Source organism: Scardinius erythrophthalmus (assembly GCF_964197995.2).
Source record: "Scardinius erythrophthalmus genome assembly, chromosome: 1".
Taxonomy (NCBI): Eukaryota; Metazoa; Chordata; class Actinopteri; order Cypriniformes; family Leuciscidae; genus Scardinius; species Scardinius erythrophthalmus.
Window position 1 is genome coordinate 48,941,546 of NC_138221.1, and position 27,169 is coordinate 48,968,714.

Below are 27,169 nucleotides of genomic sequence, written 5' to 3' on the forward strand. Positions count from 1 at the left end.
GCACTACCACAGAAGTATTAAGAAAAAGCTGTTTTTTATTGGTTATAAAGTTACAAAACGATTTAATTTGCCTCTGGCCTTCATAATATGAAGTCTTCAGTGGTATGAGTCAACAAAGCAATCACTAGCTATAATAGACAGAGTGAAATCTGATTGTTAACGTCTAATGTAAGTGGCAGAAAACCATTTGAGACAACATTTGTTTCCTGTAATGACTGCATTTGTGGATTCTACTTCATGCTGCTGCAGAAATGACATTCAACTCGAATGAAAATATACCACTAAATCCAATGTTCATTGAGTCTATATAGCCTTAGAAACATGACTTATGATTTACAGATGTTGAAGTCTTGAATTCAGCTTTGTTCCATTTTCTGCTATAAGAGCTGATGTTTGGTATTTATTTAGATCTTGATTTCATCTTTATTTTATGTCACAGATGAAGTGAGGTTTGTAACTGAAATTTCCATAAAATATAATTTTCCTCAAATGGCATGAGTAGCGTTGTCTGACTAAAATCAATACAATCATTCATCTACAGAAATTCATTTTTCCAGATAAAAAGTCTTTCAAGCAAACATTAAACAATGTTGCACCACTGACATCTAAATCGAAAAAATGTATTTAATGTTTTGAAAACGGGAAATATCTGGGAAGTATTTTTCCACAACAATTTGTATTCTAAAACTGAAGGCATTAAATGTTCTTATTAAATTATTGAATTACTTTTAGACCTTTGCACACTTAAAGACTTTACATTAATGCTTAATAAGAAGCAAAATGAGTAAAATATAAAAAACTGAAAATGTCACATAAGTGACATTTGCACCAGATGAAGGGGACGAAAGTTTTTTTTTTCAGGCACTTCTGCATATTTTTTTTATAGTCAAAACATTTCTGTTATTACATAAAATGTCAGATTTCAGAATAAAAGTCTTTACTCTGAAAATGCTTTATTCTAAAACCTAACATTTTATGTAATAAATGGTTTAACTATAATTTTGCCTGTTTTAATTCATTTATCTTTTTTACATTTAAATATTTTCCATGACTAAACTGTCTTGGATCATACTTGTTGTCACCATATTTTGAGAATGACCCAGCGGTACTTTGCTGTACACCAAAACAGAAAGAGAGTCTCAAATGGTTTTTAATGTAAAATACATTTATTTGATTAAAAAAGAACAATATTGAGCCCTTGGTGGGGATCAGTCTCCAGAAACAGAGCAGACCTGAACAAGTCAGCAGACGTTTAAAAAAACAAAGCTGCCACATTGTGGTTTCATTCCAATTACAAAAGCCTTCACTAATATTCATTAAAACCTTCTGAAAAGTGAGCATTAAACAAAAATGTTCAGGCCTGTTGATATAATACTTCATTACAAAAAAAAAAATATTAACAGCAACAATGCAGTTAGTCATAATAAATACAGCTTAACTTCACCTTCGCCTAAATCATTTTAGCTAAATGCTTTTTATTCCATAGCAGATTTGCAGATGAAAAGGTTACATACAAGACAGGAAAACTGAATTGGTGTGCTTCACCAACACCATCATCTTCAGGTTATTAGCATGAATATGACGCATATCCCAAGTGCCCCAATCTACAGATCTGTACTTATGTTAATAATGATTTCAAATTAAATGCTGCAAACAAATAAAAACATGCAATATAATTAGTCAACACTAAAATACAATTTACAAAAAAAAAAAAAAACTATACACAGGAACATATCGTGCTACTAATATTGACAATTTGTTCAGCTTCAAGTATGATATAGTGCTCAGCAAACTGCCAGCACAATATTTCAGATTTTGTTGTTTTTAGTTACTTTTCCCCCAAGCACATATAATGACCAGGAAACATCACACTATAGCATGTTACTTACTACACACTAAGTGTTACGTGTAAGGCCAATTTCACACCATGTATTGAGTATGAATACATGTCGAGCCCATAGTGGTTCCATGTTATAAATATGTCCTATTATATCTCCCACTCGTGTCTTTTTCTACTCCCTATTTTAACTCTAAATCACAGCACTATTTTTATTTTACTGGGCAGGTAGAACTAAATTATACACAAAAATGTTTGTAAAAAAAAAGTGACATAGGCTATGAATAAAATCTAATTAGGTTTCCAGTATGCAGTGATTAATATTACAAGTTGATCTACTATTTAATCTACATATAAAAACAAGTATCATTACAAATAAAGTCTCTTGGCTAAGGCTGTAGCTGGTGGCAGCTAGCGAGGTGGTGTGTTGCGCTTTATTTGCGTTTTCTTAGTACTAGATACATCAAGCCGCTCAGAAATGTAATGGGGAAGGCGACCCAGGCGACGACGAAGGCGTATCCATACTCTCCTTCCTTAAAATCCTTACCACTGAAGAGTAAGTGCTCTGCTGTGTAGATGGACGCACCGGTCATCACACAAAAGGCTGTGGGAGTAAAGAAAAAAGAGGTAACTTGCAGTCGGTTGGTAACATTTCAGTTGATTGCCATATCAGCTTCACAGGCTGTCATGTGGCAGAAACAGATTCAGCATTCAACAAACAATAAAACAGATGCCAACGTTGCTCACTCTTTATGTTAGGTGTCTTTAACTACAGTATGTATTTTCGAAAACAACTGTTAGGTATTTATTTTGTTCATGTTTTATTGCAAAACACTTTTGCTGCTATTGAGGTTGGATACGGGTAAGGTTAGGCACAGGTTTGGTGGTGTGTTTAAGGGAAGGGTCAATAGTGTAATAATAGATTATTAATTACACAAATTAATTATAACTGTATTCAGATGCAGGTATTTTTAAAATACAAGTACAATGTAAAAACATCTACTGTATGTATACAATAAATGTATTGTATCACATGATTCATTTAAAAGTGGTATCAGTGATTTCAGGCCCAAAAATATTTTTTATCACATTCATCTAATCTTTCCTAACGATCCGCTAGCTGCCCGCCCCATAAGCATGCCGTCAAAAAACGCGTCTCTGTAGGCAGCCTAGGCTCTGAGATCTGCACACAAAAACAAATGGTTTAGCCAAACACTCAAAACCAAAACAAATAGTGTTCCAACCAATCACCGACAGGGTGTTGAGGGTGTTGTGAGGTTTTGAGCCAGCTTCTTCTTCAGCTCTGACTTCGCGTGCAGCCGTGCACGAGCACAAAACCTCACAACACCCTCCCCCTGTCAGTGATTGGTTGGAACACTATTTGTTTTGGTTTTGAGTGTTTGGCTAAACCATTTGTTTTTGTGTGCAGATCTCAGAGCCTAGGCTGCCTACAGAGACGCGTTTTTTGACGGCATGCTTATGGGGCGGGCAGCTAGCGGATCATTAGGAAAGATTAGATGAATGTGATAAAAATATTTTTGGGCCTGAAATCACTGATACCACCTTTAAATGTTAGTAGTACATAGTAGTTAAAGATACTTATAAAAGCCATATTATGCTCTTTTACAAAGTCTTGATTTTTTGGGGGGTGGTCCAACTAAAACAAGTTTTCATGTTTGAATGTTCAAAAAAACGTTATTTTTCACATATTTTACATTATTGCAGCACCTCTCTACCCAGTCTGTCAGTAACGCTATGTTTAGTTCCCGTCTCTATAAAGCCCCTCCTTCCGAAAAGCACAATGTGCTTTGATTGGTCGGCTAGACCAGTGTGTATTGGTCGACTGCTTTCTGAAATGTAAAGCCCCTTACCATAACGGCAAGCTTCAGCACACAACTAATGGCCTTTTTATTTGCATATGCCTTTAATTATTTAAATGAGGGATATTGTGAAATTTCAAGACTATACAATCAAGGTGTTTCATGGAGTTATAAAGTGGGGCCCAAACATTTTCAAAATTGGGGCAATTTACAGACTAGAAAAAAAGTGACTGTCAAAGTTGACTTGTGTAATGACCAGCTGACTTGCATTTAAAATAACTGAGAAATTGCAAATGTGCTGATAAAGATGATTTAAAATATATATGGCATGAACTTGGCATGAACTCACCGGACAAGAGCTGGATGATGGCCGTAAAGACAAATCTTTCCCCCTGCTTCAGACGGAAGAGCTGAAGGATGAAGACAAAGAAACCCACACAGCACAAGGTAGTGGCCAGTATCATGGTGGCCTGGACAGTCTGAAGATAGGCTGATAAAGAAGAAAAGAACATGACACAAGGTTCCTATAAAATAAATAAATACTGGTTACATTTTTTTTATTTTATAATAATCTAGGCCCACCTGCATCAGAGGTTGCACTGTTCGGAATATCATAACAGCCTGTGGAGTTGCAGTGATACCAGAGATCTAAGGAGAAGTTGTTCGAAAGCCACCATTCCTAGAAAAGATGGAGAATAGTTTAGTTTTACTTTATATAATATAATATAATATAAAATAAACAGTATGTACCAATCAAAAGTTTTTTTTTTGTTAGTTTATGGAAGAGGCCTCTTATGCTTGCCAAGGCTGCATTTATTTAGCTGCATGCTGAAAATTCAGCATTGTCATTACATAAATAAATTACATTTTGAAATTTATTCCAATAGAAATTCCAAAATTATGCCATTTTAACTTCTTGATGTTACATGATAAGAAAATATTAAATAAAAGAAACATCTCAAGAACTAATGAAGCCTAAACATGCTCCAAAAAGTTAGAAAAATTACAGAATATGTAATTTTCTATACAGAAAATACAGAAATTTCTTAGCAGAAATGGTGCTGGATGACTTAAACACCAAAGTTTAATTCCGAGAGTTTTGCTCAATGCTGGGATTTTTTGCTGAAATCCCTAACACTAATGATGAGCAGATTAATTCAAAAAGACAAAAGAAAAATCAACTTACATTTCTGATGGTTGCTATGAAGAGTAGTATTGCGGAGGTGATGTGGAAGAGGATGATGGCGGCCAAAATAATCAACATGGCTGATGGTGGAACAGAAAATCAAAAGCAGGAGAATCTAAAAAAAAAAAAAAAAAAAAAGGAAGACGCATGAATATTAAACATCCTGTTGAATGAAGACACTCATGAGAGCTGAAACTGAGAACTGGAACTGTAATTTGAGCAATCAGAGTGTAAACGGTGATTCTCTAGATTTGGTGGGAAAATCACCATGTGTCCACTTGAACAGCCTCTTTTTACTCTGAACTTTGACCTTGGAAGTACTTTTCCACAACTATTTGTATTTTAAAAATACTACTTTAGAACAGTGAACACCAATGACAGGAAATTAACGGACAAACATTATTTTTAAAATTATTTATTTTCTTAATTACCAAATTTTGCACACTTGCTAGGACTTGTTGTCCTATTTTATTGAGATTTCAGTCCTTCCTTGTTCAAGTAGACAGAAGCTAAGTATAAAACCTCACACGGGTTTTGCTGAAAAATGCAGTCAGCTTCTGCTTACGTCACACACGTGAGCCTTGGAGTCGGCTGCTAATTTAGCTTCCCATAATTCACTGCAGTACGGCCATGTGCAGACAGCCTATACATCTCAGCCTGCACCACAGACGCTTTGAGCCATTTATGAATGGCTTTTTCCCCTTTCACCTTGAATAGTGGGTATAAGTTTATACTGGGGGTGAGAAACCCATTTTTTGCACTGAAGTGCTTTAATGCTCACTACTTGAGGATACAATAAAAAAAGGACAAAATCACCCCAGCACTAAGGCTGTGAAATACCCAAATCACTTTCACAAAACCATACGTGGTGAACTCTCTTTCCATCAACAATGGAGGGATGGATGGATAGATCCTGATATGACTTTCTCTTATCCATGATAGAAAGTCATAAAACACAAAAAGAGAAATATAGCTGAATTTCACAAGGTCACATGGACTACTTTTATTAAGCTTTTATGCTGTTTTATTCCCCTGTCCTTTTTGGAGTTTGATGAGTCACAATTCAATTTCACCGCGTAGAAAAGTTTAAATTTCTTCGGTGTGCAAGAAAGTCATAAAGGTTTGAAACAACATGGCAGAGTTTTCATTTGTGGGTGAACTGTCCCTTTAAGAAGGGATGAGGGACACAGGGTGTGGCATTTCAGCAATGCAGAGTTTAGGCGGGAAAATGGTTAAAGAATGAAGGCCCAGCTTGAAGAAAGAAAAAAAAAAAAAAAAAACTTTTAAACCAATTACAGCTCACAACCAAGCCACAGTGTTTCAGCCAACACGGTCATGATAAAAGAGACCTGAGTTGGCTAACAGGAAGCCAGCCTCAGTACACAAGGGAGTCACAATGTGGGAGGATACAGGATGACGCTCGTTTTTCTCAGAGCAGTCTCTACAATCACAAGCCTGAAAAATCACTTCTTTTTTAACTTTCACAATTTCTTGTAAGGTCAGGGAAGGTACTGGGAACCGAATTAAGCGTAGGATTTAATAAAGACGGAGCACGTTGGTCATTTATTCAGAGCCTGTAGTGGAAATCCTCTGGAGACCTTCATCCCCCCAGGCTGTACATTAGCTGTCTGTCCCTGTAGAGTGTAAAGTGGGAGGCTGGTCTCATTAAATAGTAGTGTATCATGGTCTCGGTCCACACATGTTCTTAATTTTCTCTGCAGTTGCCTTCCTGTGTTGTACTGAGAGGCGTAGAGGCATGGAAGGGGAGGAGCCAGAGGAAGAGGAACGGGAGACGAAAATCTCAAAACATGCTGTCCAAAAATCTGTGATTTCAATAGCCAATGTGTTGAGCAGATCATTCTGTGGCAATAGTTCAAACTGTATGACTTTTTTACACCTTTTTTTAAGACATTAAGATGAAAATTATCAAGTTAAAGAGACAGCAAATATCATAAAAGTAGTACAGATAAAACACAAGGTTTTTTTTCTAAATTGTTCTATTTTTGTACAATTTTGTACGCCTTATACCACTGCCCTGCCGACTTTGTGGGACCAAGCACCAACCCTGCTCATAATGTTTAATCAAAATGTAATAACCTTCCGGTGAAAACGTCAGACTTCTTTTTGTGATGTATAGAGGACTCCAATTATTTAGTTCACGACTCTGCCCCTGCAAGCTCACATTCGTCTGCCTCAGGGTTTCCAGGTTTGCTTACAAAACCAGCCCAATTGCTATTCAAAACCTGCCCAATTATGGCCAAAACTAGCCCAATCGCCGGGGGTGTGGGAAATTAGTCGAGTTCCTGGGGGTAAAAATCGAGTCCCGGGGATGGTAGTGTCGCTTTAACCCGCGGCAACAGTGTAAAAGTAGCCCAGTTCTTGGCAATACTGATCCCCCCCCCCCCCACTTTTGAGTGCAACGCCCACATCTCAACATACAATCAAAAAATGATGCACAGAATCAAGTCACCGCCCTGCATTTTTTCTTTTCCGATAATCCGCACATCACATGCACAAGGATGCACGTCGCAATATGGAAAAAAAATATCTGTCGCTTTACTTCTGTTTCATCACAACTTTAAAATATTAAAAATGTATGTAACAATATACACATTTCATTAAATAACTTAATAAACATCTTAAAGGAGAACTCCAGTCAATTTTAACATTGAGCTAATTTTTTTTGTAAATTTGGAGTGCTGTCAGTACAGAGAACAATGACAAAAATCGGTGTTGCCTACACCGTGTTATCCTCTCTCTCTCGCGCGTGTGATCATAGGTACTAAACCTATACGCGTGAACTCGACAATCGACTACTGTGGACTTCGACCGAAAACAGGATGTAAATACAGGTATGAGCACTGGCTGAATTAACATCACTTTTATTAATATCTTTCACTTCTACTGCAGTCAGATTCACCGTGTTCACTCTGAAGGAATCACTCACATTGGCACTTGTAATGACACATCAAGGATGTTAAGAGGCTAAAAGCAGGTTTAAAACTTGCCCCATTGAAGTCAACAGGGTGCAAATTTTAAAAAGAGGATAACACGGTGTAGGCAACACCGATTTTTGCCGTTTTTCTCTGTACTTACAGCACTCCAAATTTACAAAAAAATGCCTGCATTTCTAAGAGCTGCTGGGAGGCGCCTGTTAATTTGCTGAAATCTATAATGGCACAAATGTGGCATTTAACACACAGAGAACTAGTGTTTTGTTGTTTATGTCACAGTAGCTCTCTGAATGGTGGGAAATTGAGGAGGAAAATTCATGTAAATGGTTTAGAAGTGAGGAAAAATTTAATCCTTTGAGACAGAGGTCCACCGCATGCAGGATACATGAGGAAGAACTGAAAATTGTATGTTGGCTACACAGAGGGATAATCGTCTGTGCACTGTCCCCTCAGACCTTTTAGGAACAAAAGATGTATTGTAGAGGTCTTCAGAGACCAAGGGCAAGAGTAGAATGAGCTTCACAGTTGATTTACTTCAGCTTTCACAGAAACTGTGAACCTGTAATCATCAAAAGCGGCAATATACAACCACACAGGTCCTAAAGGGGTCATGAAATCTAATTTTCCTTGAGCTTTTGACATATAAGAGCTCATCATACTATAAGAATATCCTCTAAGTTTCAGAACTGAAAACCAATAACAGCTTTTATTAAACAGAAAATGACTCATTTTGGAATGTGCCTATGATGTCATAGATATTTGAAAGAACTCCTACTTCTACATTGTTACCACTGTAGTCCCGCCCACTGATTCACGCATGACAAGTAGTAGTTAGTAGATAAACAGCATGTGTGACATTGGATTGAGCAACTAAGCAATAAACATGCTTTAGAAGAGTGCAACATTTTGTGCAGTGCCAGGTCGTGGAAAAACAGTCCCTGCATAACCTTCCTTCTGATGCTGGATTTGCAGAGAGACTGAAATTAAAAAACTTTACTGTGCCTTCTATTTTGGATCCGACAGGAACAGCGCAACACACGCAAAAAGTTTTTACTGTGTCACAATTGCTTTGTTACAGATAGTTTGATACTGTATGTACTGATTATGTGTATGTCTAACCAAAATCACCAGTGACCAGTAATTTCTGATATGTAATGATTATTCATGTACAGATGTGGGCAGATGTTCTTTGTCTATGTGTATGTGCAAATCAAACCAGTGACTAAACTGTCAACTTCACATTGTTTCTCTTAGTAGGAAGAAAATAAGATGTTGTTTAAACTTTAATCAAATTATATAGAAAACGATCAAAGAACACTTCCTTTACAATCACTGGAGCTGTCAATCAAACAGCGCGAGTTTATCAGTGACTGAGTTCTAGACTTTTGCCAAAACGCCTGTTATAATCAACAAATCTCTTATTTACATTGTGTTGGCACTGTTAGTTTTGATGAAAGCATTCGTGAGACTGCAGAAATGATGAGATCACTGTATTCATGCGCTCAATATGTCTGTGATCGGCTACAATGCTCACCCACTGACACCTTTTATGCCACAATCTAAATATAATGCGACAGATCTAAATATAATGCCATAATCAACACATTTCACGATTATAAAGCCTTGAGAGCTGTAATAGTAAAAAGTGCAAAAAGTTTTCGAGAGAGTTCCAAATGTAATATTTCATCTGTAAAGATATCAGCCAATCACAGCAGTGGGCATTTACACTGAAGAGTCGCAGCAGACAGGTCCCTTCAAACAGAGCGTTCAAATCAGAAGGTTAAAAATGATAAAATTATGCAGTTCATGACCCCTTTAAAAGAAATAATCCGGATACAGTATAATTTAAGCTCAGTTGTAATGTTGTTAACCACAAATATGAATGTCTTGTCCCTACTTTTCTTTAAAAATTTTAAAATCTCTGTTATAGTGAGGCACTTATTGGAAGTAAACTGGGCCAATCCATGAACATAAAAATACTCGCCACAAGACATAAACAATACGTGTGTTATAACTATTTTAAATTTGTTTAAATAACCTTTCTGTTGAAAGTTATATAGGCCTATCCATTTTCACTGCCATGAGTTTTTATATATTCCAAAATGAATTGCCATGACAACATAAAGCCTAAAACTTTAAAAGTAATGTATGATCGTAATTTAAACAACTTTACAGCTCAAATAATACACAGGTCTTAACAGAACAATTAATGTAAGTGATATTATATAATAAGCTTACCTTTTCTGCTTTAAAAAAATCCTTCATACATTAATATCGTTAACAAAAACTAAATCTAAAACTGATCATTTTTGTTAATTAAGCACTAAAATTGCTAGATGGGAAATAAATAAAAACTAAAACTGAACTAAATTTAAATTTAAATAAATTAAACCTAAATAATAATAATATTTAACATAAATATATAATAATAAAATGACAAAAAAAAGTTCAAATGGAAATATAAAAAAAGCAAATCCAAAATATAAATAAAACCTACAATAGTATATAAATAATACTAAAATATCGCTGGTCTGAATTTAACTTGAAGCCAGAATATTCCTTTAAATGATGGATCTGGATTATGTCTATATATATGAAACAAGTGAGAACAGAACTGCAACAACTGTGATTACATAAGTGCAATCTAAACACCGTGTGTGGCTTTGAGTGTGGCTAACCATTTTAATGAATACATTTGTCAGTTCTCAACATTAGACCAATCAGTCAGGCTAAAGTCAAATCACAAATCACAGACATCTGTACCACAGCTGCACAAGACAAAGAGAGAAGAAAAAAATCCAGCTTTTAGTTCAGCCTCAAAACGGAGTTTCAGTTTGCAATGTACGATCCTGCGGGATGATAATGACAGCCATACCTCCAAAGCCTTGAGGTTTCCAGAGCACTTACAAACCATCATTAGTAAATTAATTGGAGTCAGCATTTTAAGGTAGCAGATAAGCCATGTCGACTTCTTTCTGTTGGAGAAATGTCTGCCTGCGTGTGTGTGTGTGTGTGTGTGTGTGTGTAGACAGAAGCCCCTGCTCATTTCCCCTAAGCTTGGTGGAAAACGCTGACTTGAGTTTCACTTTTAATGTCATTTTTTCATAAAAGCCGCAGTCTCCAGCAAGCTTCCAAGTCGGCCACTGCTGAAAACAGAAACTGCAGTCATGGAACAAATGATTGAGATGAGAAGGAAAGCTTCAATGTCACCCATCAAAGCTTTGTGGATTTAATCGCGGACATGTAAGTTACGGTATGACTAGGATATCAGCACTGATTTGTTTTAATTCTGATTTGATTCATTTGGGAATCATTTAAATATCAACAGACCTGCTTCAATTATTATGTACTTGTCTTAAAGCAATAGATAAAAAATTATACCGTCCTTCGGATGAGACGTTAAACTGAGGTCCTGACTCTCTGCGGCCATTAAAAATTCAGAAAAAGAGTAGGGGTGTAACAAATTTGCCCATTGGCCTCTGTCCATCATGGCCTCCTAATAATCTACATATATATATATATATATATATATATATATATATATATATATATATATATATATATATATATATATATATATAGGGGAGACCGGGGACAGTTGCAACACTTTTTGCATTTCTCTCAATTACTCAGAGACTATTTGGACTAGACCAACCAAATTTGTATATATTAAACTTGCATCTGTCTGCTAATTACCCATACCATTTAAAGATGATTATATATGACATATCGTTCACAGTATTTATTTGAATGGAAGAAGTCAGATGTTGCAACTGACCCCGACCCAGGGGACGGTTGCAACACAACCCAGGGACGGTTGCAACATGATTAAAAATACCTTAAATTTCATTAATTAACTTAAGCTTTTTGTCTCAGTGAGCATATAATTCTGAAAATATTAACTGTTTTAGGCCTACTATAATATTATAGTATTATTTATTTCAATAATATTATTGTAGCCTATTATTTATTTATTTAGTCATATTTATCAAATAACGGTTATTGAGTTTTGTTTGTTCATGTGTAGAACATAGGCCTACATAGATTCAGTGTGCAGGAATTACAGATTCTATTTAATCCCTCCATATTTCAGTGTCAGACAGGAAGAATTGAACAATTTGCAATGCAACAAACTTTTATTAAACATGCAATTTATAATTTGTTGCAACCGTCCCCGACCCTATCAGCCATGACAGAACATCATACTCCTGCTAGACACACTGACTTTGACACATGCTAACCATGTCACTTAGAAGTCAACAAAACAATAATTCAAACTAAGTAAGTTTTGATTAATTCATACAAAATTTCAGGACAGTATGACAAAAATATATCTAATGAAAAAATTTACTTTCATACCTCCAAAACAAGTTTTGTTCAATAAATGCAGAAGCAGATGTTGAATATGTCTACCGTTTTCTTGGTGGGGGGAGGGTCTAAATGTGCATGTTCAGTATGAGTGTCATCACTCTAGCTTGTTTCTGATTGGAGAAAAATGACATGCTGCAACCATCCCCTGTTACAACTGTCCCCGGTCTCCCCTATATATATATATATATATATATATATATATACACTGATTGGCGTCATCACTCTCTCTCCTCTCCACCAATAAGCTGGTGCGTTCTGGCACAATATGGCTGCCGTCGCATCATCCAGGTGGATGCTGCACATTGGTGGTGGTTGAGGAGATTCCCCCTCTTCCATATGTAAAGCGCTTTGAGTAACCAGAAAAGCGCAATATAAATGTAACAAATTATTATTATTATTATAATTATTATTATATCACCATTTACTTATCCTCATGTTGTTCCAAACATGAATATTCCAAGAATATTTCAACTGTAAAATGAAAGTCAGTGTGGTCTGAAAAACAACAGACCTCAATTACTTTCATTGTATGGACCCAAACATTGTTTTTTTAATAAGAAAAATGTAAAAATTAAGTTCTACAGGTTTGAAATGACATGAGGGTGAGTAAATGATGACAGAATTATAATTTTTGGGAGAACGATCCCTTTAAGTCCAACATAGTTTCACTTTATTTTCATACTGGCATATTTTGCAGTCCTCATGGGACCACAGAACCTTTTTAATCTGTAAATACCATATGACAAATTACTCTTGAAAGTGATGTGAACGCTGATTGGCTGATTATAAGCAAACAGTGGTGGTCCATTTAGGAGGCTGATAAACAATTTGATTATTGAAACCAGTAAAGTATTATACTTGATTTTTATATACAGTGTTTTCTGATTATTATGCGATTACTCTCTCGTTTTTAACATCTTTTAACAATGCGTTATGAAAAAAAAAAAAGTTTAACAACAAAAAAAATATTTTATTGAAAATATTTATTTTAATATACAGTATTTATAAAATTACTTTCAAAATATAGTTTTTACATTATATTTGCAGTTGTATCTGAGTTATGCACATAGGTCAATGGATTAAAACAAATGTTACCTTTATAACTTTCATTGTTACATGTATTTTTGAGGCGACTCAGCCTGCCTTGAGTTCTCTGACCACAAAAACAATAAGCCATAGTGACTATCCTGAGATGTGATGTCAAAGGCAGTTACCGCACAGACGACCCAACAATTACTCCCATTTCATTGTGCGTCATTGTGTCTCCTACAGAATTAAAAGAGTGAACTCAGGGAAAGGAATGTTCCTCAGCAACATGACGCAGCCAGACATCCCTAACTCTGCTCATGAAACAAGTCTTTGAGTGAAACTGAAATCAAAAGGATTAGGTGTTTTATGAATTATGTCTGGTGCAAATATTGTTCTCATGAAGTCCAGATAATACAACATTTGTTAAATAAATCCATAAATGATGAGAAAAACATGCAAATGTGAACTGCAGAACACACTACCACCCAGTTTGACCTAACCTGACCCTAACTGCAGCGTTGAGCAAGAGGGAAAACCTCAAAGTAAACGAGGGATTTGTGGAGGAATGTTTTAGTGTGTCGGTTGACATGGCCGGTGGTTTCAAATGTCGTCCCGTACAGTAACAAAGCATTCATGGGTTGTTTCACACTCCTGAGACCAACTCACACTTCGAGATCTTAAAGAATGCAGATAAAAGGGAAGAAAAACGTGCAATGGATCAGAAACGGGCATGAGTTTAGTGTGGAGTCAACCCGTACACGCCTTTCATTTCAGACGTCCTTCACTGCCAGGATAAAAGGAAAAGGGCTAAAAAGAACTGTTCTCTGAAACAGTGAAGGTTAAAAGCTATGGATAAACAACATCTTCATCTCTCTGGCAAGTGCTAGGCTTTCTTAAAGCTATAAACAATGATTTAATTAAGATCAATGCATTCTCACAGACTCATTTCCACTGAGGCACTCATGTTTATCCTATCAGGGACAGGCGTTTGTTTTAAAATACAGTTGTAAATTAAACATAGCCCTGTTCTTGCTCAATAAAGTTCAAATTAAGCACAAGCAGCTGAAATGTGTCTGCTTGGTCCTAACTAACTTATTTCCCAACAGGCCTCTTGTAACATTCGATGACTGCAGTTCACCAAAACATCAAGATAAGCATTTTCACACATTCTGCCGTACAGTATATTTGTCAATGGCATCTTGGGTAATCTGTAGCTAAGATCTGTAATATGGGGGCGTGTGTGTTGTAATTCGCTACAAGGATCAAGGAAACAAACAGACCTCTGCCACACATCTTTGACTCGTCTGTGCCACTTCATTCCCGTGATGGAGAATACTGGGCTGGGCACCATACTTTTTTTGTTTTCTTTGTCTGCTATTCTGCAGAATTATATTCTACAACACACTTTTTACCATGTTAAATCCTGAGCGTGTAACACCGTGTCTACAGCAGACGCGAAAGGCGTGACAAAAATTAATTATAACTCATAATCTGTGATGCTGTCTACACTAAATACAGCATGGCACGAAGTGACACGACAAATTCCCGACAGTAAACCGACGCCCTATTCTATTTCTGACATACTTCAGTGCTACTTCTGATATGAAGGACAAATGGATTTGCAATGGTCGCTTTGTCGTGTACGGTGTGGACAGCTTACATCGTGTGAAAAATGAAAATTCTGTCATCATTTACTCACCCCCTCATGTTGTTCCAAACATGTATTACTTTTTTTTTCTGTGGAACAAAAGAAGATACTATAAAGAACATTGGGGTCCAAACAACACTGACTTTCACTGTATAAATGTTTTATTTTTTTACATGTCTTCTTTTTGCTCAGCAGAAGAAAGAGAGACACACAGGGTATGTAATGACATTAGAGTGAGTAAATGATGACTGAATTGAACTGTTATTTTAGCTGCTTTTTAAGCAGATTTAATAATAATGAAAATTTCTGATTAAAACGTATTTTAAATCATTTTAATCAATCAAATTTAGAATCACTTGAAGAAGGATTACAATGCATTGGTGAATAATTTTCCCCACCCCTACTAATTTTATGACATAATTCAAAGCCATAATAGTATGTAAATATGTTTTGCCGGTTAACCTAAAATGTCATGTGATTTGTGTTTCCTAATGAAAACATATAGCGGTTCGACAAAAATGTAGAGCGGGGACTTGGTTCTATGTATCGTTTGTTGATTGGATAGAGGCAGATCTGAATATGAGATTTAAGTCGATTGTGAGAAAGGGCAGGGGCTAAAGCAGGAAAAATTATTGGAGAGATCTGGACTATGACATCAATTTCACTGGAAGATCCATATGACCTTTTGTTTAAAATGTTAAAAAATGTTATGCATTAATCAATTGTTCACAATAAGATCAATAAGAAACATTTAAAGGGTGAATTTCCATTTCATGCTGACCTTAATATCTAAATGACCTGTTTTTATTCTGGTTTAATTCAAACATATTATTCAATATGCCTGAATCAAACTCACTACACCAAACCATACTTAAAACAAACAAGTCATTTTTGAGTCAGTTCAGATAGAAATAGCTCCTCAAATTAACAACTACACCTTGCATATGTTGTGAAACTGAGATTATAACACACGCCAAGAATCATATCTGTTCCTGACATCTCTGATTATCTTTTCCTTACTGTTCAACCCCTGCAGCACCACTGAAGCTTGTGAAATATAATGGGAACACAAGGCTTATTTTTGGAGAAAACACAAAAGCCAGAATTGCTGCCTTTGGAAGGCTGCCAGAAATGAAGTTAAATGTACTGAACAAACAAAGCTTGGTTTTGGGTATCGTCTATAAAGCATTTTAAGCCTCATCCACAAGTAATTTTGGACACACACACAAAAAAGGAAAGGAAAAAGCAAAACAAACTCCCAGCAAAAATGATGTGCACAGTGTGAACGCAACTTTTACGAAGACTTAAGGTCTCTGTACACAACCCTGAGGTTCTCCACTGATATTTCAACGCCGGGCAGTTCTGGCACAAGGGATTCCTCCTTTTGCAAAAGGAGTGTATTTTGGCAAGGCACATGTGTTCCTGCTGCAGCTGATCTCAGGAGGAGCCTCATTCACACACGGTAGGGTCCCGTTCGGCTCTCGGCGTGACCTGCTGGGTTGAAAGTCTGCAATGGGAGCTGATAGGCTTTCATCTTCATTGCTGTGGCTCTACCAGAGAGCAATGGCGCTCAGGTGCCGCAGGCTGTGTTTTCACATCGCATTCCACTGATGACACGCCGCCAGCATGAGTAACGGCTCCCACATGGATCTGTCAAAAGACACACTGCCGAAACCCAGCGGCTACATCCAGACGACCTCTCTCGCTGAGAATCAGGACGGCCATGATTAATGCATTTACACACTGTCCAGATTCTCAGTAGCTCCTTTGATCTTTCATCAGGGATGAAGAGATGACTCTTGTTACTCCCAAAGAGCTTCTTGTTGCTTCCAGTGCAATTAACGCAGCAAGTTTTAAATCTTAAGTGTGCTAAAACTACAGAGAAGAGAAGAGTTTTGAGGCCAATGCTCAGTAAAATCAGACTGACTAAGGTCATAAACACTACCGTTCAAAACTCTGGGATCTGTAAGATTTTTTAAATGTTTTTAAAAACGTCTTTTATGCTCAATCCTGCATTTATCTGATCCAAACTGCAGTAAAATAAATAAATAATAATAATACTGTGAAATATAAATTTAAAATATTTTATATGCTTTAATAGAATATATTTTAAAATGTAATTTATTCCTGTGATGTCAAAGCTGAATTTTCAGCATCATTACTCCAGTCTTCAGTGTCTAATACTCTAATATGCTGATTTGCTGCTCAAGAAACATTTATCATCATTATCAATGTAGTTGTGTTGCTTAATATGTTTGTGGAAACTATGACGTTTTCAGGGATCTCGAATAAAATGTCAAAAGAATACCACTTATTTGAAATAGTCATAATCATTTTACTGTCACTTTTGATCAATTTAATGCATCCTCACCAAATAAAAGTATTCATTTCTTTCCAAATAAATCTTACTGACCCTAAACTTTTGAACAAAAGTGTGACACACACTCAAAAACTGATGCTACATTATCCAGGAGTCTGAAAACACATTGATATCTAAGAAACTACAGTATTAATAAGTACTATTCACTATTACTCTATTTCTATGCCATTTTTTTTCACAATATTTGTCATCTCAAAATCCAGAATTTACACTATACTTAAACTCACAAAATTGATTAGACATTTGAATTGACAATGATTTTAGTGTTTCCTTAGAAAAATATTATAAGTTTAAGTATAGGCGATTATTGGCATTAACATGAACATTACTGCTTTACTCAGGCACCCTCCCTTTGATTCTGAAAGAAACTGAACTCCCTTTGGAACTGAAAATTGGAACTGAAAATTGACTGGTAAAACACTACCTTAAGGCATGACAATACAGACACACCCATATGATCAAATCCTCCTCTCATCTCTAAATACATGTCTGTAAAGGAGATATATGTCTCTTCCTTTCTCCTCTCTTACATTAGTATGGAATGTGACTGTTTATTTCTAAACATGACACTGTTCTTGTGTTTGAAACTGGTCTGGGTCTCTGGTAAGGTTGGTATCTCATAAGACCCCCTCGTAGAGTTTTTCATATGCTAACGCGTCTTTAAGCTTCAGAAATGTCACCCCTGTGCACACTTTGCTACCAAAATTTACTGCAACACATGTGCAACTCATTGTCTCAATCCCAACAACATGCAAACACATCATAACATCCCAGACTCAAAGACTCAGACTGGTTTTACGATTCACACATTTTCCAAGCCACTTTATCAGTGACAAAACAGTGACCCTGGATTCAACCTATCACTGGAGAGGAATGAGTTTCAGTGTTATTCTTTCTGTAATTGGTGAAAACAAATAAAGATTACAAAGCCTCAAGTCAATAGAAACATCATTAGAGGACTGTTTCATTTTTTTCTCTCTCATTTCACCGCATTATTTTCCAGAGAACTCTCCAATGATCTGATACTATCTACCGAATCCTCACAATAGTAGTTCACGGCAAGATGAAACTATTTGAAATTCTTTGTTATAGTTTTGCTGAAGCAATAATAGAGTTTGGAAACATCTCCCAGTCCATTACAGTCAACCTTCAATTAAAGTTCAGAATCATGTGGTGTTAGTTTCATTTGAACATGCAATGACCATGTAAATAGGAGTAGCGGCACATTTTAAGTTTCATGTACCTTAAACCTAAACCCTAAACCTCACCCAAAAATGAAACTTTTGTCATCACTACTCACCCTTGAGTTGTTCCAAACCTGTATGAATTTCTTTCGTCTGCTGAACACAAAAGAAGATATTTTGAAGAATGTTGGTAACTAGACAGTTGATGGTCACCAGTGACTTCCATAGTAGGAAAAAAGAATACAATGGAAGTCAGTGGCTTGGTTGGTTACCAACATTCTTCAAAATATCTTATTTTGTGTTCAACAGAAGAAAGAAACTCATACAGGTTTGGAACAACTTGAGGGTGAGTAAATGAGTGAGTAAATTTTGGGTGAGTATCCTATCTAGGACTATCCCTTTAAAGATCTAATGCTTATTATGTTTGCATGTGAACAATGTACAACACATTTAACATGTATTATGAATGAGTTTGCAGTCTGTATTGAATGTGATGCTAAAATAACAGAGAGACTAATTTTGCATGATTCACCAACAAATTACTCTTATGAGTGAATCTAAAAGTGAATCAAATCAGGAAAATATAAACAGATACCCAGTCCAATGGTTTACAACAAAGTTTTATTTTGCCTTGCAATATTGTGAATATGCTAATATTCAGATGGATGTTCATTCACATGCGGTTCGGAGTTAGTTATTGATTCAACCCTATAGTTTATTTAACTACCGGCACTACATGCTAAACTCATTTCGACTAATCTACGACTATATGGAAGAATCAACTGTAGCTTGATCGCTCTGAGTTTGACGTGAGAAAAAAAAAAAAAAACACAAAGTATCCAGAGCTTAGGCTCAGCCAAAGGGAGAGGCATTTCCTGATCCAATCATTGACAGCATGCATTCTAATGAAACAGCCCATCCGCAAACAAAACCCGCCACCTATCCTCTGGAAAGCCCTGCAAGCAGCACATTTCTGAGTGGCATCAGTTAGATCAATCAGAGACCCAAAACAAGAGAAAAATAAACTGAGGTTGGAAACAACTTAGTCAACAAGCAAATGGAAAAAACGTTCACTTTTGCAGCATGGAAAATTAATACATGGAGGAAAAAAAGCCATCACTTTGTCATCCAATCATCCAATATAGACTCTCAACAGGGGTGTTGGTGCAAAATGGCCACCACAACAGAGTTGTGGCATGGGTGATGTATGGAAAGGTTGGACTCCCACACAAACTGTGTGTAGAATGATATGTTTCAAATAACGATGGATTTGAGTTTTCATGGTGGCCAGACTATAAATCATACTGTGTTTTAAAGGCTTGTGCATATATCCTTTCCTAGGGTGGTTTGGCTTTTGATAGGTTGGTTTGAATTATGGCACTCGCTGCGGCTGTGTTTGTGTTGTAATGGCAGAGCAGACGGGCATCCGGAAATCCAGTCCAGTGAAAACGGCTGCACCTCATGAACACACTTCACACTCCCCACCCCCAAAATCCCACGAGCAACACGCTGGAATGTGCCACTGAGAAAGCACTGCAACTATCTATCTCGCACAAACTGAACTGAGTGAGCTAAAATGCCACACATGCAAAATTAATCAGACATGCGAAACATGTTATAGCACCACCTCAGGAACAACACTTGGTCTTGTAAAGCACAAAACATCACACCCTCTACATTTAATGTTCATCTTTTTTAAAACATCTACATTTATTTTTCATCTACAACATCTTTTAACTGGAACATGTTTGTTCATTAAATATTTACTATTTTGACAGATAAAATGCTTTCACCAGGGGGCGATATAGGAGACAAAGTTGGTGGTTCTTCGCTCTAAAAGATTTAAAAATGCACAGCCGCCAAACATGAGAACTAATGCTGAAGATTTAAGTAGCCTGCTGGATAATTTAATTTTTTCAAAACATAGTTTTTCTTTTCTGATGTAAAAACTGAAGTCCATCTAGATTCTCCCACTTGCTTCAAAGTATAATGAAAAAGATTACAAGTAAACAAAACATGTCTAAGTAATAAGTATAAGCTGGTGATTCATCAGTGAAGCATCACCGCCAACGCCCCTTTTCTCACAAACTTTCTTCTCTTCAGTTTAAAAGGCTTTAAACTCTCAGACACATAAATAAAATCTCTTAGACAGCAATAAATCAACTGTCTACTGACTCCAGCCAGTATTGTCTAGACATCCGAGATGCTGTGATCCTCTCTTAAGAGTTTTATCACTCACCTAAAAACTGTTTGCATGCAGAAAAAGTAACTTATGATTCACACTCACCACTGTAGAGAAGCCTAAAAGGATCAAATATTGTATAGCTTGGAAAGGGCAGCCAGATGTGGAGACGAAGTGATGCAAGCGTGACTGCAGAGTAAACGTAGTAGTAGTGAAATGAGGAAAAAGTGCGCGCTCCTCCTCTCCAAAATCCTGAACTGCCCAGAACTCTGGTTGGGTGTGGTCTGGAACTCAATACATGCTGTGCAGAGGAAGGGAGGGAGGGGAAGCTTTTCTGGAAGCATTAGGTGTTGACATTATGTACTGAATTCTTTGTGGAATGCTTCCTTTTGAATCTGTACAATGTTTAAAACTTCAGAAGTCAACATCACATGTCATTTGTCTTAAAACAGCCAGCTCAAAATGTCTCGTGCATCTATTTTTCCACTCATTCTCACATGCTCTCGAAAGAGAGTGTGACAGATTTGGTTGGTGGTTTATGTGTGTCTATATGTGGTTCTCTGTGGTGTTAAAGGAGACCAAGAGTGCAGAGGAAAGTCTTAGCCTTAGTAAAGTTCCTGGCGGAAACTGAGAATGAGGCCAGCGGCAGGAAGACTGGAGCAAGTAGATTTACTCACATAGGAAACTGTTAAATCCAACAGATTCGCCCCCAAATTCAGCCACTGAATGCTCAGCTACCTCTCCCTTGTTCTTCTGAGTAGCTGCTTCTGTGGACATCCAGATGGTTCTCCCGATATAAAATTACTACAATGCCTATAGTTAAGTACGGTACATACTGTTTATCAATAGATAAGAACAGTGTAGCTACATATTTGTAGTTCCACTGTGCATATTTATTATGTAACAGGGCTATATTGATATAAAGCATTGTTTTATGCCATCTGCAGCCATCTGCAAATATTTGTGTCTTTTCATTTCCTGTGTGCTCCTCCCTTTTGCATTACAACCCCAGGATTCTGGCTCCCTGGGTTTCCTGAGTATGTGTATGAGATCTAAGCTGGTTGACTTTATGGGCTGACTGACTCTGAGTAAATCCAGACTAAGACTTGGCTGATTGTCTTCATCTCTAACAGGACAGCAGTGCTTAAATAAACCAAATATCTTTTTATCTGATTTTAAACATGGGAAAATATATTAACTAATATTCAAACTATAGTAAATTTTGTAGACAAACTTTGATGTTTGTTAATTAATCCTAATTAAGAGGAATATTAATCACCAGCACTAGTAAATTGTATAAATGTACAGTGAGATTCCAAACTCAAAATCAGGGATACAAGTAAAAAAAAAAAAAAAAAAATTATAATATGATGTAAATTAGTGAAGAAATATTTAAGATTCTATAAAATTTTTAGGTCACTAGGTCAATTAAATAACTAAATATGCGAGAATACCCATGTTCCCATACCCAACGCTTTTAGAATTATTATTATTTTATTTTTTTTTTTGCATTACAATTACTCAAAATATATTCTACTTACTCAAGTTAACATCTAAACCTATCTATATTGACATGCCTTTATCATCCATGGCGGTTTCAGAAAATACCTTGGATGCCTGTACAAAGTACTAGGATTTGTCATGGGAAAACAAATCTTGTCACAGTCTCAATCAATGATTGTGTTCATTTACATCTTAAAGCATCAGGCATGTATCTTTTACACTTACTCTGGTGCCAAAATTCTGAAAACTGGAATCGTAACTAACAATGCAAAATTCTATTCTAGAAGGAAGAGTTTCCAAGCATGCACACTCCTCCTATTCATTCAATGCATTCCTCTTTTGTCACTCAACTGTCGTATTCTGCAGTGATTACAGAGCAGGCTAACTTTGCTCATGCTATATTTAAATCCACTATGGGTTATGAAGTGCCATTGTTCAATTAAAGACAGCAGAAATACAACTAAAAAAGCATTGCCAAGAGAAATGCCTATGAGGCGCTTTTACCCACAGCCCTGTACAAAACATTACAAAGACAAGTAATGCAGGTGAAAACTGGGTTTTCTCTGCCTGTCTTGGACACTTTAGATGTGTGTGCTTTTGTTGACAAAACTATCAGAGCACAGATACGTAATAAAAAAAAAATGAAAGCAGTAAAATGTGTATTTACCATTAGGTCTTTAAAAAAGACTTAAAATGCAAGATTTTGGAGTAAAAGTTACAGCATGTTAGGACATTGCTAGGTGCCATAAATGTCATAATAAAATACTTACATAATAAAATAAAATACTGCGGCAGTGCGTTAAAGGTGAAGTGTGTAATTTAGTAGCATCACCAAATGGAACTGCCTTCTACCACTGGTCTAACAAACATACAGTCCCATCCCAAAATCATATCAAAAGTTGGACTGTTGGGCAGCTCAAACTTTTCGGGGAAATCAACCTATGAACGGCTTATCAAAAAGTTACACCCGTCACCTCTATGCTTCGTTTACAATTAAAAAGGTTCTGGTTTCGATCAGACATAGCAGGTTTATGTGCTCAGACTGTGCTGGATGCCTGGATGCTTCTGGCTCAGTCAGTGCAGTGATGTGGAAACTCTGGAGATCTAGACAGCTGTGAAACAGCAGGCTGACTGCCAAACAGCGCAGAATAAGGTGGAGCCAAAAACTGGGGTGGCCCCACCGTGGCCTCTCTAAACCCTCTGCACTAGTCTAGCATTGTGCTTTAGATCTCTGCCTAATGAAAAAGGAAAAATGGAACAAGTATTCTATTTCATGCATCGGGAATCTGTAGGATCAGAGCACAGTGTGTGAACTAATTATTGTTTGTTTAAAGTCTATCATCCTTCCATTGTACTTCCAAGTCAGTCTTCTCCCATCCTATCGCTGTTGTCAAATATAAGTTTTAATGACTGAATGGAACTACAAACCATCTCCAAGTTAAGGCTGAAGTGTGTTCTTTCTAGAATTGCAAAAACAATGACTGCTTTCAAACAGGTTCCCTGAACACTGTTCCCCGTCTCGCATTGGTCATTTAAGTGAAAGTAACATGTGAAGGCCAAGTATGGTACCCCATATTTGGAATTTGTCCTCTGCATTTAACCCATCCAAGTTAGGGCACACACATTAGGAGTAGTGAGTAGTAAACACACATACACTGCAAACTGTACACACACCCGGAGCAGTGGGCAGCCTTGGGGGTTCGGTGCCTTGCTCAAGTCATTTCTTGCTAGTATTGAGAGTCGAACCCGCAACCCTTCAGCTTTGATAGCGCCACAGTGTGTTAAACTTTGTGGTCAAATCAACCTAGAAAAAGGCTTGCTTAAAATGTAATGGTTAATTTCTATAAAAGTGAAACAGCTCTAATGAATCATATTCATGTGTTCTTGTGGGTGTTTTCCTCACTGCAAGGGTCAACAAACCATTCTTGAGCAGCCAAGGTGACAAAGTGCAGACGAGGAAGGTCAGAAGCGACAGGCTGTTTTGGGAAGAATGCTGTGGGTGATTACCAGGTCACAGGTGGAGAAGTACAGCAGTAAAACCCTGGGGGGTTGAAGTGGGTTGGACTACACCATGTCTCTGAACTTTTTAAAAGCAACAAGACTGTTTGTTTCCGTGATAAAGAGTTTGTTTCCTAATAAGTTCATCTAATTTACCATGTATGCAAAATACCACATCACAACTAACCTGGAACAATAGAATACAAAAAAAATAAAAATACAAAAAAAAATCATAGCTAAAAGCATTTGAGTTTTGAGGGAATCAATGCCACTTCTTTTAGATGGCAAAAAAAAAAAAAAAAAAAAAAAAATCCTATAGAAATTCATGTACCTTTTAAAATACTTTGTAATTCAGAAAAGTATACAGTACTTGATAATAAAATTAATATTTACAGTTATTTTAATTTTGAAAGTATCTTAGAGAAGATATATGCATGTTTAGTTTGCATGTTTAGAAATTTAAATAGATTTTTGAAAAGCTGGATATATAGTATATGTATAAAAAAATCTAGTATCTTACAATAATTAACAATTAATAAAATAGTTCTTATTCATTTAATTAAAAATTATTGAATGAATTAAAAAGATAGTATAAATTATTTTATACTGGAATAATAACTTACAAAAAGTAATTTTTATGTCAGTGGTGTTACCACATTATATAAAACTCCAAAACTTAAACAATACTATGTTATAGGCAGGAAGATCCTTGTCTTTTATGATTCCTGCTGAGAACATAAGCTGGTGTTAAACTCTAAGCTCTGTGCATATAGTGTCCTGCATGGAGACACCGCCCATTTGCTCGGGGGGAAATGGGGGTAAAAAGCTCTATTGTGTTAGCAGTAAAGCCAGTTTTAACACTCCCTCCTACATCTTACCAGTCCCATCAATAGCTGTGAACAGTACAACATTTATTTTGCTGGACATGTTTTACATACAATTTGCATTTCATCTTTCGTTCATTTGTTTAAAAACGTGTGACCCACAGGAGAGCATTTGAGCAGAGGAGTCAAGAGCTCTCTAGCCTCCTGGCTCCTCTTTCACACTGACATAAGCAAAATGAATTGCTTTCTCCCTGTTCTGATTAAGCTCAAGAGCTCTAGTAGCCCTGCTGAAGTGGAAGGAAATGAAGACAAAAGTGGCCTTACTGATGAATATGAATGAAAGATTTATAAAAGAGCTCTAATTGTACCCAAGCTTCTGAACAGAGTGTAGTTCCTGTCAGTTGTTGGAGCAATTATCCTTGTGCCAGCAGCTCAACTGATTATGTGCGCTTCTGGCCATTGACTTGAGGCCACACCTTCTGAATCAACAGACCTCAATAACTTCTATAAATAATGAAATACACTATAGGTCAATAAACCAGAGAATTTGAGTAAACTTGGTCCTATATTAGATGGATGAGCAACACTCATAAGAATAAGCTCCTCAATACACAAGCTGGAATTTGAAATGAACTGGCCACCATTCACAGGATGTTGAAGTGAAATTTCAATTGAAATGACAGGAAGAGGAGTTTAATTAATTGCAATGCAAAGAAATTAAACAGTCATTCAATAGTGGAATTTCATTAGTCCAACACGACAACAAAATGGGCAAGAACTAGTCTAAATTCGGGTAAATTAGATCATTCTGGGAAATTAAGCTCTTCCTCCATGTTCCATAACGATATAATTTATGAAAAATAAAAATAATGATGACTATATTGCATCAAAATCCAATAACACAAATGTGTTTTTTCTAGTATTGGTTCAAGTTCAACCACTCTATTTCAGAAACCTTAACTTAGAAGAATTTTTGTAAATTCTGTCCTTCAAACTAAAATGACCTTATCATTGAGTTTTTACTGTAGCTGTTGGAACAAAATATTTTCTTTATATGTGCTTGCTTTAAACATGAAGGTGTATTAATAACTGACAGGAATATCAGTACGACAAATGACAAATGTGATCTCAAATCAGGGCAAACTGTCACAATATACATGAACTATAAATTATATTTATTTCTGGAAAACAACAGTGGTTATAATTCAATGGAGTAAAAGAAGTGATCGCTTGCCTCCGTCTCACCTTAAATTAAATGCTAAATTGTATAATTTCCAACATTTGACCACTACTAGCAGTAGTTATACATTTTTCTTTTCTTTTTATTCAATTTTATACCATAAATTCAAATTTTACATCCTGTTTGCTTGCTACATTGATTTAAAATGGCATAATTGAACTAAAATTTAAAAGGTATTCTCAATTCAATGAACAACTGCACACACTCCTAAATTGACTTGTAAAACTTGCGAACCTACAGAGCCTCTTTGTCACTAAACATCTCTCACGGGTTAGAATATCCCAGGGTTGAATTACACTGCAAGAACACTTCTAACACACCTTCAGTTAATCAACATTCGGCTATTGACTGTTTGAATGTCTGCCACACTCTTCAAATGTGGCAATAAAAATCCATTGGCAGATGTCTATGATTTGTAAGCTGGGAGTGTGTTTGCACAGCTGTTTGTGGTCATTGCAGGCAATCTTCCCCTGAGACGAACATCTACTGGTGCCTCCTTCGATGTGACTGATGATCTAGTATACAACATCCCTGCCAGTTCTGCACTATTCAAAGAGGGAAACACACGTAGCTGGCATTGTAAGGAAATGCATGTCTAGATCCTTTGCTAGGAATGGATTAAACTTATACTAGTTGGAGTGCAACAAAAATAGAAAGCTTCCTTCATCACAACTGTGCAGGGTTGAGTGTTTTCCTAGAGCAACTGTGTCATAAATGGTAGTTGCAAAGCCAATTGGCTTGTTGGCCATATAGTGACTTGCCATACATAGCCAGTTTGACCTCAGACACCTGACCTGGTTTATTGGGTTAAATTTGGCCTGACCATACGGTTTACAAATATGGGAAGGACTGAAGTGTTGGGGATCACATACACAGCATTTTCCATCCTGGCACCCACACATTCCTACATGCCAAATTTGTTTCAGCCTCAATGCAGAAAAACCTCACAAACATCTTGGAATTTCATGATTTCACCAGCTGAGAATAAATTGAGCTAATATACTTAGAAATGA

At 36.5% G+C, this 27,169-nt stretch overlaps 1 protein-coding gene across 1 annotated transcript; it reads right to left on the reverse strand.

Moving 5' to 3' along the window:
* Positions 1-1,146: 1,146 nt before the first annotated feature.
* Positions 1,147-20,853, reverse strand: emp2 (epithelial membrane protein 2). The gene is made up of 5 exons (XM_081387614.1): positions 20,697-20,853; positions 4,844-4,958; positions 4,240-4,336; positions 4,007-4,147; positions 1,147-2,441 (listed from the first exon to the last, which is right to left on the reverse strand). Exons 2-5 carry the CDS (start codon positions 4,919-4,921, stop codon positions 2,272-2,274), a joined length of 486 nt encoding a protein of 161 aa, XP_081243740.1. The 5' UTR covers positions 4,922-4,958; positions 20,697-20,853; the 3' UTR covers positions 1,147-2,271.
* Positions 20,854-27,169: the final 6,316 nt, after the last annotated feature.

What these genes read in the sequence shown, in the direction of transcription:
- emp2 (XM_081387614.1), bottom strand. Translation starts at nt 4,921, where the DNA reads ATGTTGATTATTTTGGCCGCCATCATCCTCTTCCACATCACCTCCGCA. An exon ending in TCATAGCAACCATCAGAAAT is followed by an intron (nt 4,337 to 4,843) that starts GTAAGTTGATTT and finishes CATCTTTTCTAG; the next exon opens with GAATGGTGGCTTTCGAACAA. An exon ending in CATCATCCAGCTCTTGTCCG is followed by an intron (nt 2,442 to 4,006) that starts GTGAGTTCATGC and finishes TTACTCCCACAG; the next exon opens with CCTTTTGTGTGATGACCGGT.